The 20,128-nt window shown below is 49.7% G+C and overlaps 1 protein-coding gene across 1 annotated transcript; it reads left to right on the top strand.

Annotated features, from left to right (window-relative positions):
* The first annotated feature begins 1,216 nt into the window (after window positions 1-1,216).
* On the top strand, window positions 1,217-19,877 carry cmya5 (cardiomyopathy associated 5). Its single transcript, XM_056419256.1, is given in 15 exon segments — window positions 1,217-1,415; window positions 4,567-5,209; window positions 5,411-7,442; window positions 7,445-8,118; window positions 10,047-10,142; window positions 10,285-10,503; window positions 11,570-11,592; window positions 13,228-13,352; window positions 13,458-13,592; window positions 14,263-14,409; window positions 16,515-16,662; window positions 17,347-17,480; window positions 18,042-18,213; window positions 18,269-18,445; window positions 18,520-19,877. Coding segments are annotated over 15 exon segments (5,094 nt in total). The 5' UTR covers window positions 1,217-1,299; the 3' UTR covers window positions 18,773-19,877.
* The last annotated feature ends 251 nt before the right edge of the window (window positions 19,878-20,128 follow it).

Below are 20,128 nucleotides of genomic sequence, written 5' to 3'. Positions count from 1 at the left end.
TTGGATTGTTGTCTCTGTATTTTTGTGCACGATATGCAAAGCCCTCTAAGCTCTTGGGCTATAGTTGCTAAATCATTGCAGCTGTTTATATTCAGATAAGATGACTTTAGTGGCACCTTTTAATTTATTCACGGGTAACAAGACTGAACAATGAATACTGCCGAATCCACAACACTTTGATAAAAATCCCAATCAGTTTATCCACAGGAACTACGCTCAACCCGGAACGGACTTTGACCAATAAGCACGAATACGATCCCATAGATCTAATATTTTAACGTCAGGTGCCATTCAGCATTTCTCAAGGAAATGCATTTCACAAACCATCATCGGGATCATCATAAACTAAATTGTATATATTCTATATTGCATCAGAGACTGATTGCCTGATGGACCGTGGAGGTCTGGATGGTGGAATATGCCGACTACCAACTCTTCATCCACTCTGTCATCTTCATTGTGTTGTTCCTGTGTTTTAATTAGTGTGTAATGATTCCTTCTGGTCACATGACATCTATGACACCTGTCCATCCTGGAGAGGGATCCTCCTCTGTTCTCTCCTCAAGGGTTCTGACCTTTTACCCTGAAGGGTTGTTTGGGAGTTGTTCCTGATCCCATGTGAGGTCAAAGGTCAGGGATGTCTATGTGTACAGATTGTAAAGCACTCTGAGGGGAATTTGGAATTTGTAAAAATGGGCTCTACAAATAAATTGAATTGAATTGAACAGCGTTGTGCAGTAGATATATAATTTTTTCAATCAAATGCTTATCGCTGGTCAGCGGGTAAAACGTCTTTCACGGCCACATAACTGAAGAAGTGTCTGAGAATCACTGCGTTGGCCGACGTGAGGGTGAGGAGGCCCCGTTTCGTGTTGCCACTGGGGGGGGGTTACCGTTTCAGCACATGGCCTATATTTAACTTGGCGAGGGGGATTTTGATCTTAAAGTCACACTGGCGCGCTCAACTATGAGCCACTGGCACGGACCTCCTCAAAGGATCATTTTGTAATCTTTTATGAAACGTTCAACGACTTAACAACTTCACAGATTAAGTGAACAAACGGCAAACTCTGGACCCAGTGAGACCTCCCTCCTCTCACTGCTCCGCTCCCGCTCCACTCCCCTCTTTTCTCCCCCCACTCAGTCTATTTGTGTCCCTGGCTGAGTCAGATGGACCCCTCCCAACTTAGAATGACACAAACAGGCACGCCGACTCCTTTTCAAAATCACAGTGGCTGAAAACATCGAGAGGACTCGACAATACGACCACAAAAAAAGAACATTGGGGAAATAAGGACGATGGAGGAATGTGAGAGTCTGGAGTCGGAGGTGACGGAGCTTCAGGAGTGTCAGAGTGAGGCTTCAGAGGCCATCAGCCAGGACGATGAAGACGAGGTGGAGCTACTGAAAAACAGGTTCTTGACACACTGGAGCTCGCTAGCCAGCAGAATAACCTCAAACGTAGCCCACTTCTCTTTAAGCGGCGTCTTTTCTGCCAGGATATCTTTGCATGAAATATTGAATGGAGTATGAGAAACTACTCGATTCTGCTGTACTCAAGTCAAATACATATTGCTTTAAAGACTGAATAGAGAAGTCTTACACATTGAGACTGGACCAATGCATCAAGTGACAGTTTTTTAAAATTACATTACATTGTCAGAGAGGCACAGCAGGGAGCTCTATTCTGATATTCACCATATTTTACATCTTATTCATCATGTTTCATACTTGGTGCTCTAGTTTTCCTCGCCATGTCATAAATAGTAGGAGACACCGATATGTTGATGTATCTGGGAAGGCGAGGCATCTCTACTAATATTACATGAATGACGCTTTGGGACGTCCCCTGGCTGTAACCCTGCAGGGGGCGAGCCGTATCGATACCAGGGGGGGCGGCTCCGAGCGCACTGCATCATTATTACCTTTTCAGCTCATCACTCACATCGGCAGCCTGTGGTCTGGTTAGCTCTGGTCTCATGTCAGATCGACATGTCTCAAGTCATCTTGAGATCAGCCGGCGTTTTAAGCTTAGATTTGCTAAGTTGCCGCAAAACGTGAATTGTTGGTGGTGGTGATGGTGATGGTGGTGGTGGTGATGGTGGGGGTGGTGATGGTGGTGGTGGTGGTGATGGTGGTGGTGGTGATGGTGGGGGTGGTGGTGGTGGTGATGGTGGGGGTGGTGATGGTGGTGGTGATGGTGGTGGTGGTGGTTGTGGTGGTGATGGTGGTGGTGGTGGTTGTGGTGGTGGTGGTGGTGGTGGTTGTGGTGGTGGTGGTGGTGGTGATGGTGGTGGTGGTGGTGGTTGTGGTGGTGGTGGTGGTGATGGTGGTGGTGGTGGTTGTGGTGGTGGTGGTGGTGATGGTGATGGTGGTGGTGGTGGTGGTGATGGTGGTGGTGGTGATGGTGGTGGTGGTGGTGATGGTGGTGATGATGGTGGTGGTGGTTGTGGTGGTGGTGGTGATGGTGGTGGTGGTGGTGGTGGTGATGGTGGTGGTGGTGATGGTGGTGGTGGTGGTGGTGGTGGTGGTTGTGGTGGTGGTGATGGTGGTGGTTGTGGTGGTGGTGGTGGTGGTGGTGGTTGTGGTGGTGGTGGTGGTGGTGGTGGTGGTGGTGGTGGTGGTGGTGATGGTGGTGGTGGTGATGGTGGTGGTGGTGGTGGTGGTGGTGGTGGTGGTGGTGGTGGTGGTGGTGGTGGTGGTGGTGGTGGTGGTGGTTGTGGTGGTGGTGGTGGTGGTGGTGGTGGTGGTGGTGGTGGTGGTGGTGGTGGTGATGGTGGTGGTGGTGGTGGGGGTGGTGGTGATGGTGGTGGTGGTGGTGGTGGTGGTGGTGGTGGTGATGGTGGTGGTGGTGGTGGTGGTGGTGGTGGTGGTGGTGGTGGTGGTGGTGATGGTGGTGGTGGTGGTGGTGGTGGTGGTGATGGTGGTGGTGGTGGTGGTGGTGATGGTGGTGGTGGTGGTGGTGGTGGTGGTGGTGGTGATGGTGGTGGTGGTGGTGGTGGTGGTGGTGGTGGTGGTGGTGGTGGTGGTGGTGGTGGTGGTGGTGGTGGTGGTGGTGGTGGTGGTGGTGGTGATGGTGGTGGTGGTGGTGATGGTGGTGGTGATGGTGGTGGTGGTGGTGGTGGTGGTGGTGATGGTGGTGGTGGTGGTGGTGGTGTGGTGGTGGTGGTGGTGGTGGTGGTGCTGGTGATGGTGGTGGTGGTGGTGGTGGTGGTGGTGGTGGTGGTGGTGGTGGTGGTGATGGTGGGGTGGTGGTGGTGGTGGTGGTGGTGGTGGTGGTGGTGGTGGTGGTGGTGGTGGTGGTGGTGGTGGTGATGGTGGTGATGGTGGTGGTGGTGGTGGTGGTGGTGGAGATGGTGGTGGTGGTGGTGGTGGTGGTGGTGGTGGTGATGGTGGTGGTGGTGGTGGTGGTGGTGGTGGTGGTGGTGGTGGTGGTGGTGGTGGTGGTGGTGATGGTGGTGGTGGTGGTGGTGGTGGTGGTGGTGGTGGTGGTGGTGGTGATGGTGGTGGTGGTGGTGGTGGTGGTGGTTGTGGTGGTGGTGGTGATGGTGGTGGTGATGGTGGTGGTGGTGGTGGTGGGGGTGGTGGTGGTGGTGGTGGTGGTGGTTGTGGTGATGGTGGTGGTTGTGGTGGTGGTGATGGTGATGGTGGTGGTGGTGGTGGTGGGGGTGGTGGTGGTGGTGGTGGTGGTGGTGGTGGTGGTGGTGGTTGTGGTGGTGGTGATGGTGGTGGTGGTGGTGGTGGTGGTGGTGGTGGTGGTGGTGGTGGTGGTGATGGTGGTGGTGGTGGTGGTGGTGATGGTGGTGGTGGTGGTGATGGTGGTGGTGGTGGTGGTGGTGGTGATGGTGGTGGTGGTGGTGGTGGTGGTGGTGGTGGTGGTGGTGATGGTGGTGGTGGTGGTGGTGGTGGTGGTGATGGTGGTGGTGGTGGTGGTGGTGGTGGTGGTGGTGGTGGTGGTGGTGGTGGTGGTGGTGGTGGTGGTGGTGGTGGTGGTGGTGGTGGTGGTGGTGGTGGTGATGGTGGTGGTGGTGGTGGTGGTGGTGATGGTGGTGGTGTGGTGGTGGTGGTGGTGGTGGTGGTGGTTGTGGTGGTGGTGGTGGTGATGGTGGTGGTGGTGGTGGTGGTGGTGGTGGTGGTGGTGGTTGTGGTGGTGGTGGTGGTGGTGGTGGTGATGGTGATGGTGGTGGTGGTTGTGGTGGTGGTGGTGGTGGTGGTGGTGGTGGTGGTGGTGGTGGTGGTGGTGGTGGTGGTGGTGGTGGTGGTGGTGGTGGTGGTGGTGGTGGTGGTGGTGGTGATGGTGGTGGTGGTGGTGGTGGTGGTGGTGGTGGTGGTGGTGGTTGTGGTGGTGGTGGTGGTGGTTGTGATGGTGGTGGTGGTGGTGGTTTCCATGCTGGCACATCTTGCACAGAGATGTTTTGATTTGATTAGTTTTGTTCTCTTCTTGCATTTCCAGATTCTGGGCTAATAGGATCTCTTCCTGCAGAATGTTGCCGTGTCCTCTCCTCTTGAGAACTGTACAAACGGCCTGCTTCCCTTCCTCTAACTGTCCATTTCTTGCTCTTCCAGTCTGCGAGAGGTTGTCCAGGACCCGTTTGTCAAGCCCAAGTTCCAGTGCCTGATGGTGGATCCATCGTTCTCCATGGTAACCGTTCAGAGCGAAGACAGCGGCATCGTCTGGGAGACGGCCTCCAGCCGCTGCTCTACCCCCTGGGCCTCGGAAACCAGCTCCATCGCTGAAGGCTACAGCATGGAGGGCTCTGGAGCTGCAGGGAAGATCACCATCGTCTTCGACGAGGAACAAATAGTCCGTCGGAGGACGAGATCTGGAAGGAGCAGCAGGCTGGGGGACAGACTGAGTCGACCTGGCAGTTCAAGGTCGGCTTCGGCCCTGGGAGCGGAGAGACCCGAGATGGCCGAGATTTCTCTTCCCAATGTCAAACGAGAAAAAGACGAAACGGCGCCAGACTTGGAGGAACTCAAAAACAAAGATCAGCAGCTGTTTAATCTCATCTCAGAGGGTTATGAGATCCTCAACATCAGAGTCCCCTCCAAACTCCCCACTGTGGACGAGGAAGAGAGCACAGAGCTGCAGGACAATTTGTCTTATTTGGACCAGACGCCGAAGATCAGGTCCCGAGACAGAGAAGACTGGACACGGCAACGACACGATGCCCCGCCCACCGACGGGGAATTACTGGATAACCAAGAGGTATTTATTAATGTATCTATACTACCAGTGGTTTGACAATGAGGCTTTTCATTTCCAACACTAGTTTGGGATTAATCAGATTTTTTCCCCACCATCCACAATAAATGAAATGACTAAAATATTAATTTGTCTAGTAAAATGTGTTTTTAAAGACTCATTTGTCCTCTAGATTGACTTGTTGATTGTGATCTCTCCTCAAAGGAAGACTCTTCTCAGCCATCAGTGGACCCGGAGCTCAGACACAAACCCACTGAGGCAGAAAGCTCTGGCGACATGGACTACTTTGAGAAGTTTACCTTGGTGGATGTGGTGGTTCCTGGAGAACACGCTCCAGGGCTGCAGGAGGAACCCCAACAGCCACGGGAGAAGCCCGAAGTCGAGGAGCAAAAGCCAGCCGACGAGGCCGCCGCAGACAGCCCGTCTGCATCGGAAGACTCTTTTGTCTTTGTTACGGATGTGGAGATCGAGGGGGATCACCTCGATGTGGTCTTCTACGGTGAAGGAGATCCTACTCATGCATTACAGCGGCGGGAAGACGAGGAGGAGGAGAGCGGGACGAGGAGGAGACGGGCGAGCCAGAGATCTCTCAAGGAAAATGGTTCCGTGTTGTTTGGGGGTGAAGACACCGTCCTCACGCCGATCTTCATCTCCTCTGGACCCCCAAAGATCATCGACCAGATCCTGCTCGATGAGCCGACCGCCATGTCCTTCATGTACTCGGACCTTTACGAGGACGCCGTCGGCGAGAGGAGGACGAGCGACGAGGAACGCTCCGAGGCGGAGAGCTCGACGTCCGAGAAGACGTACGAGAGACGTTTTTCAGATTCAGAGGAGGCAGACGGGTACCTGGAGAAGTTCACTTTGAAGGATGACACTCCCGCAGTGGAGGCTCAACCAGAGTCAGTGGCGGAGGAGCGGGAGGGGAGGACGATGTGGTCGCAGAGCGAGTTTGACATGACAGGATGTCTAACAAGAGTGGCCAATGAAGAAGACGAGGACAAGAATAAAACAGAGGGCCGAGAGGTCAGCGTTGAAGATGAAGATTTACAATCAGCCACATTTAAAGGAGAATTAATTCCCGAGACAAAAGAGGAGATGAAAGAAATACAAGTCCCCGTGGTGACTGTCGGAGAGGCCCCCGACGAGTCGATTCAGGTCTCCAAGCTGAGAGAGGATCAGGAGGGGACACAGACTGGGCCTCCTCAGAGCAGCGCTGATGAATCACCAAAGGTAGAACGTAAAGTAGAGGAAACAGAGGAGCAGAGAGAAGTGCCAGAAGAAACGACTCGTGTTATTGAAACTGAGCCGCCATGTCAGACTCAGGAGGTGGGAGAACAAACCGCTCAGGGGGTTGTGCACGGAGCAGAGGACACGGCTGTGGAAGGACCCGGAGGCAGCGAGGCGGCTCACATCACCAGCGAGAGCAGTTTGTCTGAGGAGGCTGCCGATGAGACGGACTCAACCGAGGCCCGAGCAGACGCCTCGGCTGAAGCGAAAGAGACTGAAAGACAGGAAACGCTCACCTCTACCGGAGGAGAGGAACCCGCTGAAACATCCGCGTGCGAGGAGGAAGAAGCTGCTGCAGTTGTTCCCGGAGATGCTGCACCTGTGGAGGTCATCGCCGACTGCGATTCTGCTCTACAGGCGTTAGTGCAGGTGATTGAAAAGGCAGCGGATGAAAACGAGATCCGGACTCACGTTCGGATCGATCTTCAGGAGGCGGCGAGTGTCGAGGCGGCGGATGTTCAAACGGCGAAAGGAGGAGAAAAACACGGCGTTCCATCAGAGGACCCGGCAGGAGGGAACCAGTCGCCGGAACTCACGACCGAAGGCGAGTCGGACGTCAAAGCAGAGATTTCAAGTGAGGTAAGCGAACCTGCGATGCCGGATGAAGTAAAAGAGGATTCGGATAAAACAATTATTGAATCCGAGCAGCAGCAACAGGAGCCGATAACTGAAGCCAAAGATGAAACACCCACGGAGGACACTGGGACCGAGACGGCGAGCGCGAGGGAAGAGTTCATCCTCCTTGTCCCCAAAGGACACGTTGTAGAGATGGACATCGAGATCGGTCGGTCATCAGAGAAGACTTCACGTGACGCAGTCGCTCTCTCCGAACCCGACATCGCATGTGGACGTCTCGCCCCCCCGCCGCGCACACACACCCCTCAGGCACCAGATGAAGAAACGATGGCGGAGGGGAACCGGAGGGGGAACCGGAGGGAGAACCGGATGTAACTCTAAAGGAAGACGCACGCCCGGGAAACGAGGGAGACGGTCGGTACGCTGCTCCAGCGCCCGCGGAGGAGGCCTGCACAGGGGAGCAGATGGTGAAGGACTTTGAGGAAGAGGAGGGCGTGTGTTCCTCTCCGAGGAGCTTTACTCCCCGTGAGGATTTGTCCGAGCTGCACGGCGAGGATCATAAGTGGGGAGCAGAGATTCACAAGGTGGACGACGCCCCAGGAACCAGCATTGGTACGGAGCCTTCAAGTCCAGAGGTGGATCTGCACCGAGAGGACGGAGAACACAAGACGGAGCGAGAGGCTGCGGAGGTCATCGTTGACGAGCTCGGATACGAGATAATATACAAACGAGAAGCCGAAGAGATGGCGGAACCCGAAACGCAGAAAAATTCAGAGGAACCGAAGCCCGAGTCTGAGAAAGATGAGAGGATGGAGATGGAGGAGAAGCAAGAGGAAGTCTTGGATCCGTCCCCAGATGATGAGCTCATAGAGGCCGACTACGAGATCGTCGAGGCGGAGGACGAGAGGCGGGCTCCACCGGCTGCCGAGCCGCAGCGGACGGACAGGTTCTGTCTCACCTGCGGACGTCTGCTGTCAGAGGAGGAGGCTGGAGAGCATCTCAGCCACGAGGTCACCGCCGTGGACCGGGCCTACGAGGACATGAAGGTGATGGGGGATGGGATGTGGGGAGCTTTGCTTTAGAGTTTATTCTGATGGCAGAAACAGAACTGGGTGCAGGAGGTGGTGCCCCATGCATGGCGACAGAAGTTGCTCATTGGCGCATGAAGCAAAACAAAATATTGACTTTGGAGTTTACAATTCAGGGGGGAAAAATCTGGATCTTTATAAGTGCATCATAAAGCGCAAAGAGCATGCGCACTAACCTCTTCACACGAAGGGAGGAAGCACAATAACTCTGGATTTGGTAATGTACAACTTTGAGGATCAAATGATTCAAATAAGGGCACCTTATTACTACCATTATCAATTAATATGACAAGGATTACAAAATGTTCAAAATAGATTTAAGATACTTACATTTTTAGAGCAAATAAACTTTTACTTGTCATTCATGTTGCAGGCTGCCGTCGGGCTGAAGCCAAGCACATTGAACCGGTGTGATGTAATGCTCCGCTTTGATTCGTGAGAAGGTCCAGTGTGACATCATCAAGTGGAAACTGATATGACACACACACACACACACACACACACACACACACGTCAGTACAGGGTCAGTACAGGGTCAGCCATCTGTTTTTGTAATCTGTATTAAGGTCACAGCACCATCTAACAATTAAAAATACATATTTTTAATCAACCCACTTTTTAACTTTTTAAAGTAGAGACATATTCCACGTGTTTCTGTAATCTGTGATGATACGTGAGACAACGCAGGTGAAGTGACACATGTTTGATGAACAATCACAGTAAAGTATCTCACATCTAAATCAAAGGAAACCTGAAACGAACAAAGATTATATTTGAACCGGGTCGCGTGCATGTGGGAAGTTGTATTAATGTGAAATATTGACAGCTATAACATTTTAAAAAAGGTATAATACCAGTTTTATTTCAGCATTGAAAAGGTTGAGAACATGGTTTGCAAAACTTGGTCTAAATAATAACAGAAAGGAGCTTTCATCTCCATCAAACACATCCATCAAACTCCTTTAATAAAAATCCTATTTCAGATATCTCCACTGGTGGTGCGCGTTGATCATATCTAGTCAGTGCAATCAACATCTTTCAAAGGATAGATTGTTTTTCTTTTTTCTATCGTTTTATTACAATATTCCCATGCACATTTCAGGAGTTATTATGTACTATGCACTTGCTTGTTCTGGAGTAGGACAGGATTAGTTACAATAAATATATATATTTTTAAATATGGGCATGAAAGTATTATATCGAGTAAGAATTACAAAAAATGTAAACCTGTCTTTTAATTCCTGCTTCCTTGTGATATGTGGGAAATGTACTCGAATATTGTACTCAAGTAAATGTACTGTAACTTTAAAGATATTTAAAAGTTAAGTAATAATATACTTTTAAAAAGTAGGTCAATTAAAAAGTAGTCTACTCTGACTAATCGTCACTGCGTTACATAACAAATAAAATAAAATAAAAATGTTTTAAAGTAGTTAACACATCAACATCAACAGACGAGCGTCTTCATCAATTAACTCTGAATTGAGTTGCAGGAACTCAAAGCAATGTGTTCAGCATTGCTTTGAGTATTATCTGAATATTATCTGAACATTATCTGAATATGATCTGAATATGATCTGAATATGATCTGAATATTATCTGAACATGATCTGAATATGATCTGAATATGATCTGAATATTATTTGAATATGATCTGAACATTATCTGAATATTATCTGAATATTATCTGAGCATGATCTGAATATTATCTGAACATTATCTGAATATGATCTGAATATGATCTGAATATTATCTGAATATTATCTGAACATTATCTGAATATTATCTGAATATTATCTGAATATCATCTGAATATTATCTGAATATGATCTGAATATGATCTGAACATTATCTGAATATGATCTGCGCGTGTCACTGTGTTCCAGGTGAAGCTGAGCGACTGGATCTCAGAGCTTCAGGAGAGGTCGGAGAACATCGAGGACCTGGTGTCTGAGCTCGAACTGGCCTACAACTCTGTAGAGGTAAAAACTCACCCATCTTTATTTACAAAAATATTTGCCATTAGATCAGTTTATTGTCTTCACAACACATTAAATGACACCATGCACACTATTACATGCGTAAATATAATAGTAATCACTCTGATTTTCTTCCCTCGGCCAGGACCAGTGTGTGGAGAGCGAGGCGGCGATGCAGGCCCAGAATGAGGAGATGATGGCTGTGGTGATGGAGCAGTACAACAACATGTCCGTCAGCATGGAGGAGGAGAAGAAGGCCAAACTGGAGCAGCTCTACGACCAGATTGTCGCCTTCCAGGAGAGCATCGACACCGCCAAGGCCACGCTGGACACGACCGCCAGGGAGGCCGAGACCGACGCGCGGGTGGGTGGCGAGGCTGCTTGTGTTTGTATTTTATATTATTCAGTCAATCAAATACAAGACAATATTATTCTATATAATATACAAAACAGAAAGACTGAAAAGGTATAGGTAGAAGCAAAAAATGCTGATATATTCCTATCCTAAATAAATATCAAATAAATCAGAAAATTAATATAAAATAAAGAAAAAATAACAAAGAAAATAAAAAACAATATAAATATAAATATATAAATACATACACACACATACATATACAAACATATATATATATATGCATACATATATACGCATACATACTTATACACACATATATCTAGATATATATATATATATATGCATACATATATACACATACATACATACATATACACACATATATATATATATATGCATACATATATACGCATACATACATACATATACACATATATATATATATATATATGCATACATATATACATACATACATATACACATATATATATATATGCATACATATATACGCATACATACATACATATACACACATATATATATATATGCATACATATATACGCATACATACATACATATACACACATATATATATATATATATATGCATACATATATACACATACATACATATACACACATATATATATATGCATACATATATACGCATACATACAGGACTGTCTCAGAAAATTAGAATATTGTGATAAAGTTCTTTATTTTCTGTAATGCAATTAAAAAATTATTAAATATTAAAAGAATAAAAGGCTTGCAATATTTCAGTTGATTTGTAATGAATCCAGAATGCATGACATTTTTGTTTTTTTAATTGCATTACAGAAAATAAAGAACTTTATCACAATATTCTAATTTTCTGAGACAGTCCTGTACATACATATACACACATATATATATATATATGCATACATATATACACATACACACATACATACATACTTTGTCTGCATTATTTTATAATAAACCATGATTGATGAGTGGTTTCACATGCAGACAATAATAAGGCTGTATGTCAAATGTCTGAAACGTTTCCTTTTCAATCTGTTCTCCACTAGTCACCTGAAGACATCAGCGCAAGGTAACGTGGTCTCCGGGAATGGAGTGTGAGCTCGTTGTGTTTCTAACCAGTTAATGCTTGACCTGCAGAGCTACCTATGCTCTGCTCAGTAGATACTAATAATAATAATCATACATTTATTTTATAAGGGGGTTGAAGTCACCGGAAAGTAATAAGACATTAGTAGAAGTCACGAGTACAGCTTGCTTCATTTTCAAAGCTCACTCACATATACGGCCTTCCAGTCAAACTCCTCCAATTAACCTGCCATGTTATCTGGAGTTTGAATATAATCATAATAATACATTTATTTTATAAGGCGCCTTTCAAGGCACTCGAGGTCGCCGTATAACACGTTAAAAACAGTTCAAGGATGGACACAATTAAAATTGCAGAGCAGTTAAAAAGAGGGGAACACGTCAGGCAGAGGACGGCCTCAGAGGTGAGTTTTGAGGTGGGTTTTGAATAAAAAGATTGAGGCAGTGTTTCTGATGTCAGGGGGGGGGGGGGGAGAGTTCCAGAGGGGCAGAGTGGTGGACAGACGAGCTGGGGGTCAGTCAGGTCGATGGAGGACCTGCTGATTTGGAGGAGGTGAGACAGGTGTGGAGGGGCGAGGTCGTGGAGGGGCGAGGTCGTGGAGGGGCGAGGCCGCGGAGGGGCGAGGTCGTGGAGGGGCGAGGTCGTGGAGGGGCGAGGCCGCGGAGGGGCGAGGTCGCGGAGGGGCGAGGTCGCGGAGGGGCGAGGTCGCGGAGGGGCGAGGTCGTGGAGGGGCGAGGTCGTGGAGGGGCGAGGTCGTGGAGGGGCGAGGTCGCGGAGGGGCGAGGTCGTGGAGGGGCGAGGTCGTGGAGGGGCGAGGTCGTGGAGGGGCGAGGTCGTGGAGGGGCGAGGTCGCGGAGGGGCGAGGTCGCGGAGGGGCGGGGCCGTGGAGGGGCGAGGCGGGTCGTGGAGGGCGAGGTCGTGGAGGGGCGAGGTCGTGGAGGGGCGAGGTCGGAGGGGCGAGGTCGCGGAGGCGGGCGAGGCGGAGGCGAGCGTGGAGGGGCGAGGAGGCGAGGTCGTGGAGGGGCGAGTCGCGAGGGGCGAGGTCGTGGAGGGGCGAGGCCGCGGAGGGGCGAGGTCGCGGAGGGGCGAGGCCGTGGAGGCGAGCGGGGGCGAGGCGGCGAGGGCGAGGCAGCGGAGGGGCGAGTCGGAGGGCGAGGTCGCGGAGGCGAGGTCGCGGAGGGGCGAGGCGGGAGGGGCGAGGTCGTGGAGGGCGAGGCCGTGGAGGGCGGTCGTGGGGCGAGGCCGTGGAGGGGCGAGGCCGTGGAGGGGCGAGGCCGTGGAGGCCTCGACTGCATGGAGGAGGATCTTAAAGGCAAAGCCAGTGGAGCTGCTGGAGAACAGGAGGATGTGTTGGTGATGATGGACCAGTTGGAGCTCAGGGAGGAGTTTGTGGGGGAGACCAAAGAGGGAGGTGGAGAGATAACCTTTTTGACGCGTGTGTGTGTGTGTGTGTCTGTGTGTGTGTGTGCGTGTGTGTGCGTGCGTGTGTGTGTGTGTGTGTGTGTGTGTGTGTGTGTGTGTGTGTCTGTGTGTGTGTGTGTGTGTGTGTGTGTGCGTGCGTGTGTGTGTCTGTGTGTGTGTGTGTGTGTGTGTGTGTGTGTCTGTGTGTGTGGTCAGTCTCAAGGCAGCTCTGGACTCAGCCATGTCACTGGAGCTGGGGCCCAAAGGGCTCCTGCTGTTTGAGGACTCTGCCAGGGCCAACCCGTCGAGCCCAGCGCTCGCCCAGCGCAAGGGAATCCCAGGTAGCTCCGACACCAACACATCTTCAGATTCACCTGCCAGACGGCGTGTGCCAGGTGCAAACATGTGGCCGTTATTAACCGTGTGTCTCCTGGTCTGCGCCGCAGTGCCTCAGAGGCCGACGCTGCAGCCTCAGGAGCCAGGCTCCGCCTCCAGCACCAGCGTCACCGTTTACTGGAAGGTCAACCCCGGAGATATCATCGACTGCTTCCAGGTCTACTGCATGGAGGATCCTCAGGGAGGTAACTCCGTCCAGGAGGGCGCTCAGTAGTCCATGGTAACTGGAGTGGCCATTTGGCCTTAGAAATCAAATACAACTATAAATCACTGACGATAAATAAATAAGCAATGAATCATCAATATTGCTTTACAATAAAACTAAATACAAATGTCAAAATATATAGCTCCAACAGTCATAGTTTATTATTCAATTCAGTTCAATTCAGTTTATTTGTACAGTCCATTTCCACAAATTACTAATTCCCCTCAGAGTGCTTTACAGTCTGTACACATAGACATCCCTGACCTTTGACCTTTGACCTCACATGGGATCAGGAACAACTCCCAAACAACCCTTCAGGGTAAAAGGTCAGAACCCTTGAGGAGAGAACAGAGGAGGATCCCTCTCCAGGATGGACAGGTGTCATAGATGTCATGTGACCAGAAGGAATCATTACACACACATTAAAACACAGGAACAACACAATGAAGATGACAGAGTGGATGAAGAGTTGGTAGTCGGCATATTCCACCATCCAGACCTCCACTGTACATCATGTGGAGGTAGAGGAGGAGTGGGCGGAGTCTCAGCAGGGGGCGGAGTCTCAACAGGGCCTTTATCTTGTATTATTTCTAACGGGTTTGGCTTTTGTGGATATGAAGTTCATGTTTGACTGAAGATGGAACACACAGCGGTGTCCGAGGAGTACCGCGTGACGGTGAAGGAGAGCTCCTGCGCCCTGGAGGAGCTGGAGCCTCACAAGGCCTACAGGGTGTGGGTGATGGCGGTGAACTACACGGGCTGCTCTCTGCCCAGCGACAGACTCGCCTTCACAACCGGTCAGTCACAAAATGGAAAGCTTCATTTTATACCGTTTTACTGGTTTCTTGAAGCAAGTTTGGATTGTTAATGTAACCCTCCTGTGACCTTTGGGGCCAATTTGACCCCATTCAATGTTTGACGTCTCTAAAAAAATGATTAACATTATTTTTTGCTTCATATTTCATGACTTTTCCTAATTTATTGGGGACAACTGGGAAAACATTAAATTCACATGATGATATGTTTTCACTGTCCTGAACACAACTTGTACGCATCGGTGTTCTTTGGGCTCAATTTGACCCCAGGCTGTTTTTCACTGTGTAAAACATATAAGTATAATAATATCAACTTTTTTATTTATTTAAAGGCTATTTAGGTCGTCAACAAACAAACACAAAGTACCTGGCACTTAAACTTGGGAAACGATACTAATTCTAATCATTTTCTGGAGGTTTTAATTGCTGGGGTCAAAAAGGGTAAAAGATGTTAGTACATGTGAAGACAACAGGAGGTTAAGAGCACAGCATCTACACGCGTGTTGTTGACGTGACGTGTTCTCTACGCGCGTGTCGTTGACGTGACGTGTTCTCTACACGCGTGTCGTTGACATGACGTGTTCTCTACACGCGTGTTGACGTAACGTGTTCTCTACACGCGTGTTGTTGATGTGACGTGTTCTCTACGCGCGTGTCGTTGACGTGACGTGTTCTCTGGCGTGTGAATTGACGTGGCGTGTTCTCTGGCGTGTCGTTGACGTGGCGTGTTCTCTGGCGTGTCGTTGACGTGGCGTGTTCTCTACGCGTGTCGTTGATGGCGTGTTCTCTACGCCGTGTCGTTGACGTGGCGTGTTCTCTCGCGGCGTGTCGTTGGCGTGGCGTGTTCTCTACGCGCGTGTCGTTGACGTGACGTGTTCTCTACGCGCGTGTCGTTGACGTGACGTGTTCTCTACGCGCGTGTCGTTGATGTGACGTGTTCTCTACGCGTGTCGTTGACGTGACGTGTTCTCTACGCGCGTGTCGTTGACGTGGCGTGTTCTCTACTGCGGCGTGTCGTTGGCGTGGCGTGTTCTCTACAGCGTGTCGTTGACGTGGCGTGTTCTCTACAGCGTGCGTTGTTGACGTGGCGTGTTCTCTACGCGTGTCGTTGATGTGACGTGTTCTCTACACGCGTGTCGTTGACGTGACGTGTTCTCTACGCGCGTGTCGTTGACGTGACGTGTTCTCTACGCGCGTGTCGTTGACGTGACGTGTTCTCTACACGCGTGTCGTTGACGTGACGTGTTCTCTACGCGTGTCGTTGACGTGACGTGTTCTCTACATGCGTGTTGTTGACGTGACGTGTTCTCTACACGCGTGTTGTTGACGTGACGTGTTCTCTACACGCGTGTCGTTGACATGATGTGTTCTCTACATGCGTGTTGTTGATGTGACGTGTTCTCTACGTGCGTGTTGTTGACGTGACGTGTTCTCTACATGCGTGTTGACGTGACGTGTTCTCTACGTGCGTGTTGTTGATGTGACGTGTTCTCTACACGCGTGTTGTTGACGTGACGTGTTCTCTACGTGCGTGTTGTTGACATGATGTGTTCTCTACATGTGTGTTGTTGACGTGACGTGTTCTCTACATGCGTGTTGTTGACGTGACGTGTTCTCTACATGCGTGTTGTTGACGTGACGTGTTCTCTACATGTGTGTCGTTGACATGATGTGTTCTCTACACGCGTGTTGTTGACATGATGTGTTCTCTACACGTGTGTTGTTGACGTGACGTGTTCTCTACATGCGTGTCGTTGACGTGACGTGTTCTCTACGCGCGTGTTGTTGATGTGACGTGTTCTCTACATGCGTGTTGTTGACGTGACGTGTTCTCTACACGCGTGTTGTTGACGTGACGTGTTCTCTACGTGCGTGTTGTTGACGTGACGTGTTCTCTACACGCGTGTTGTTGACGTGACGTGTTCTCTACACGTGTGTTGTTGACGTGACGTGTTCTCTACACGCGTGTTGTTGACGTGACGTGTTCTCTACACGCGTGTTGTTGACGTGACGTGTTCTCTACATGCGTGTTGTTGACGTGACGTGTTCTCTACACGCGTGTTGTTGACGTGTTCTCCTCGTGGCAGCTCCATCAGTGCCGGTGATCGAGACGGAGCGCTGTACCGTCATGTGGGATTCAGCGACGCTGCGGTGGAGCTCAGCCAATCAGACGCCTGCACAGAGCTACACCCTGGAGTACTGTCGCCAGTACGAAGTGGAGGGAGCCGGGCTCAGGTGGGTTCTGGAGGGAAACGGAGAGAAAAGTGCAGTCAATGAACATATTAGGAAATCTCATCAGGTTGGGTTCCAACAAAGTAAAAAATTATCTAACATAAGAGTATAAAGAGCGGGGCGGCTGCAGCTCAGGGGGGTCAGGGGGTCGTCCTGCAACCCCAAGGTCGTCGGTTCGATCCCCGCTCTCCCCATTAGTTACAAGTCTAAGTGTCCATGAGCAAGGCACTGAACCCCCAGTTGCTCCCCGGGCGCATCACTGCAGCCACTGCTCCTTCATGACTAAGGAGGGGTTAAATGCAGAGGATACATGTCGTTGCCTCTGTACCTGGACTCTGTGTACCTGGACTCTGTGTACCTGTACTCTGTGTACCTGGACTCTGTGTACCTGTACTCTGTGTACCTGGACTCTGTGTACCTGGACTCTGTGTACCTGGACTCTGTGTACCTGGACTCTGTGTACCTGGACTCTGTGTACCTGTATTCTGTGTACCTGGACTCTGTGTACCTGTACTCTGTGTACCTGGACTCTGTGTACCTGTACTCTGTGTACCTGTACTCTGTGTACCTGGACTCTCTGCAATGACAATAGAGTGAATCCAAACCAATCATCATACTTCTTGACCAGACTGGCTGGACAAATCTCTCTAGATATCATGTAATCAATATGTGTGCATGCACTCCCAGGTCCATCTCGGGCATCAGAAGCTGCGAGCAAAAGGTTCTCCTGCAGCCCAATGAAAACTATCTGTTCTACATCAGAGCTGTGAACGAGTCTGGGGCCAGCGAGCCGAGCGAGGCGGCGCTCATCTCCACCAAAGGTACCGGAGCGCTGACTTGAACTGTGTGTGTTCTTCTGTTTGTGTGGAACACGACACAAATACAAAAACACAACTAGTGTAGTTTCCTTTACGCATTTACACATTATTAAACTCAACTACGCCATGGCCCTGCTGAGACTCCGCCCCCTGCTGAGACTCCGCCCACTCCTCCTCTCTACCTCCACCTGATGGACCGTGGAGGTCTGGATGGTGGAATATGCCGACTACCAACTCTTCATCCACTCTGTCATCTTCATTGTGTTGTTCCTGTGTTTTAATTAGTGTGTCATGATTCCTTCTGGTCACATGACATCTATGACACCTGTCCATCCTGGAGAGGGATCCTCCTCTGTTCTCTCCTCAAGGGTTCTGACCTTTTACCCTGAAGGGTTGTTTGGGAGTTGTTCCTGATCCCATGTGAGGTCAAAGGTCAAAGGTCAGGGATGTCTATGTGTACAGATTGTAAAGCACTCTGAGGGGAGTTTGTAATTTGTGAAAATGGGCTCTACAAATAAACTGAATTGAATTGAATTATTTTCTTCTCCCCGTTACTGTTTTCAGGGACGAGGTTCCACCTCCTGAAAGCCTCGGCTCACCCCGCTCTGGAGCTGTCGGTGGACCGGCCCGCTCTGCACTGCAGGGCGCCGCCGACGGACACGCCGTGAGTCTCCGTCTGCTCCCACCACCTCCGCTCTGAAAGAATATCCGTAAACCAGAGTGTGAGTGTGTGTGTGTGTGTGTGTGTGTGTGTGTGTGTGTGTGTGTGTGTGTGTGTGTGTGTGTCCTAGGTGTCCGTCCATCCTGGGTGAGTTGTTGCCGGCAAAAGGACATCACTACTGGGAGACCCTCGTGTCAGGGAGCACGGCTTACAGGCTCGGAGTGGCATACGACACAGCCAATAGGAGCAGCCCACTGGGGGAAGACACCTTGTCCTGGTGTCTACAGTGCATCCCGACACCATCAGGGTATGCATACCCCCCCCCCATTCACAGTCCCCCCTTTGGTCTTCTGAATCCTCCTTTCTCTGCTCTCTCTCCAGCTGCAGGTATCAGCTGCTCCACAAGGACGTCCAGGCCACCGTGTGTGTGGTCGAGATGCCCGAGCGGGTCGGGACGCTCCTGGATTACCAGCTGGGCCGGTTGTCTTTCTATAACGCCCAAAGCGGTCAGTTGTTGGGCTCTTTTTGCCAGCGCTTCACCCAGCCGTGCCACCCCGCTCTGGGCCTGGAGATGCCGGGCAGCCTGGAGGTCGGCATGGTGCCGGAGGCGCCGGAGTTCACCAGAGACAGCTAGCTCTCCTGTCCGCCCACACCGACGGGTGTTTACAGTTCATGTTGGACTTAACTCGATTTGAATGATCTGAATGTATGATGATTAAAGTGACTGCTTTACTGAGAACACTGCAGATATGACAAGACATACAGATACAGATATCCCACAGTAAAAGCAGAAGATATACTGTTGCATACATGCCATTCTTTGTGTGTTTAAAGATCAAACCGAGTCAATTGTGCAATTATTCCCTGATAACAGGAAATCAATTCAACACGCATCTCTTTTGTTAACAGCAATGTCTAATATCTCATCTAAAATGTCTTGTAAATAGTCAAAAAAAGGGAGTGCACATGAATGATGACAGTGTGAATACAACTGGATTGAAATGTAGTGTTTCACAGGTGGTGTCGTGTGTTTAGTTTAGAGGTGAGAGGTTACATGTATAAAACATGCTGATGGGATTGTTTTGTACTGTTTTGTAAATGTTCTTTGATTTCCTGACGTTCAGAGTTCTGCTCTTCACACCCGTACGTACAGGTACGGTGAGGTGAGGAACGGGTCTGACTGCATACTTAAGACCAGTGGTCCCCAAACTAAGGCCCGCGGGCCGGATACGGCCCCCTGAACAATACCAGAGACGCAATCTGATGTAAAAAATATATATATATAATATTTATTTCTCAGTCTGGCCACGCAAATCCTCGACTAGCCCTGTCAAATAGAACGGAATAATGGCAATAAGGTTCGGTAAGAGAATAAATAGTGTTATTTATTTCCTGACTTTTTTTTCTGTGAAGATCCCTGAAAGGGTTATTAATATTTGGTTATGTGGCTTTCTGGAAAACAATACATGTTTACATTTAGGCACCCTGAGATCGTCACACTTGTTCTGTTACAAACTGACCCCTGACCCCCATCAGAGAAGGGGACAGTGATGTGGCCCTCACAGGAAACAGTCTGGGGACCCCTGGCTTAAGACAAACACTCAATAGTTAAAGTCCTTTGGCGTCGCAGAGTTTAAGAAACATACTGTGGGACTATTAAACTAGTTCATATTGTGAATGTGTGTAAATAACTTTGTAAACAGATGTGATCTCATCTCAAATGAATTGTTTTAATTCTTTGTCTTGTAAAATTATTTTAACATCTGAACTAAATGAACATTTCTTTTTGCTTAACGGTTGTTTTCAGCTCCCTAACATCACCACTAGAGGGCCTCGGCGCTCCGTCAGCTGTACAATTGGCTCAACATCAGGATAGAATAGTTTCTGCTACCAAGCCTAAAAACTTCTGCTGAATCTTTTGTGCAACGAGACGTTGGGACTGCTCTCGGTGACTTCCAGCTCCTGTAGATCTGGGGGCGAGGCACCTGGC

This window comes from Pseudoliparis swirei, chromosome 7 (assembly GCF_029220125.1).
Source record: "Pseudoliparis swirei isolate HS2019 ecotype Mariana Trench chromosome 7, NWPU_hadal_v1, whole genome shotgun sequence".
In the NCBI taxonomy this organism is placed as follows: Eukaryota; Metazoa; Chordata; class Actinopteri; order Perciformes; family Liparidae; genus Pseudoliparis; species Pseudoliparis swirei.
The sequence above is the reverse complement of the archived record's forward strand: the minus strand, read 5'-3'. Positions and strand labels throughout refer to the sequence as shown.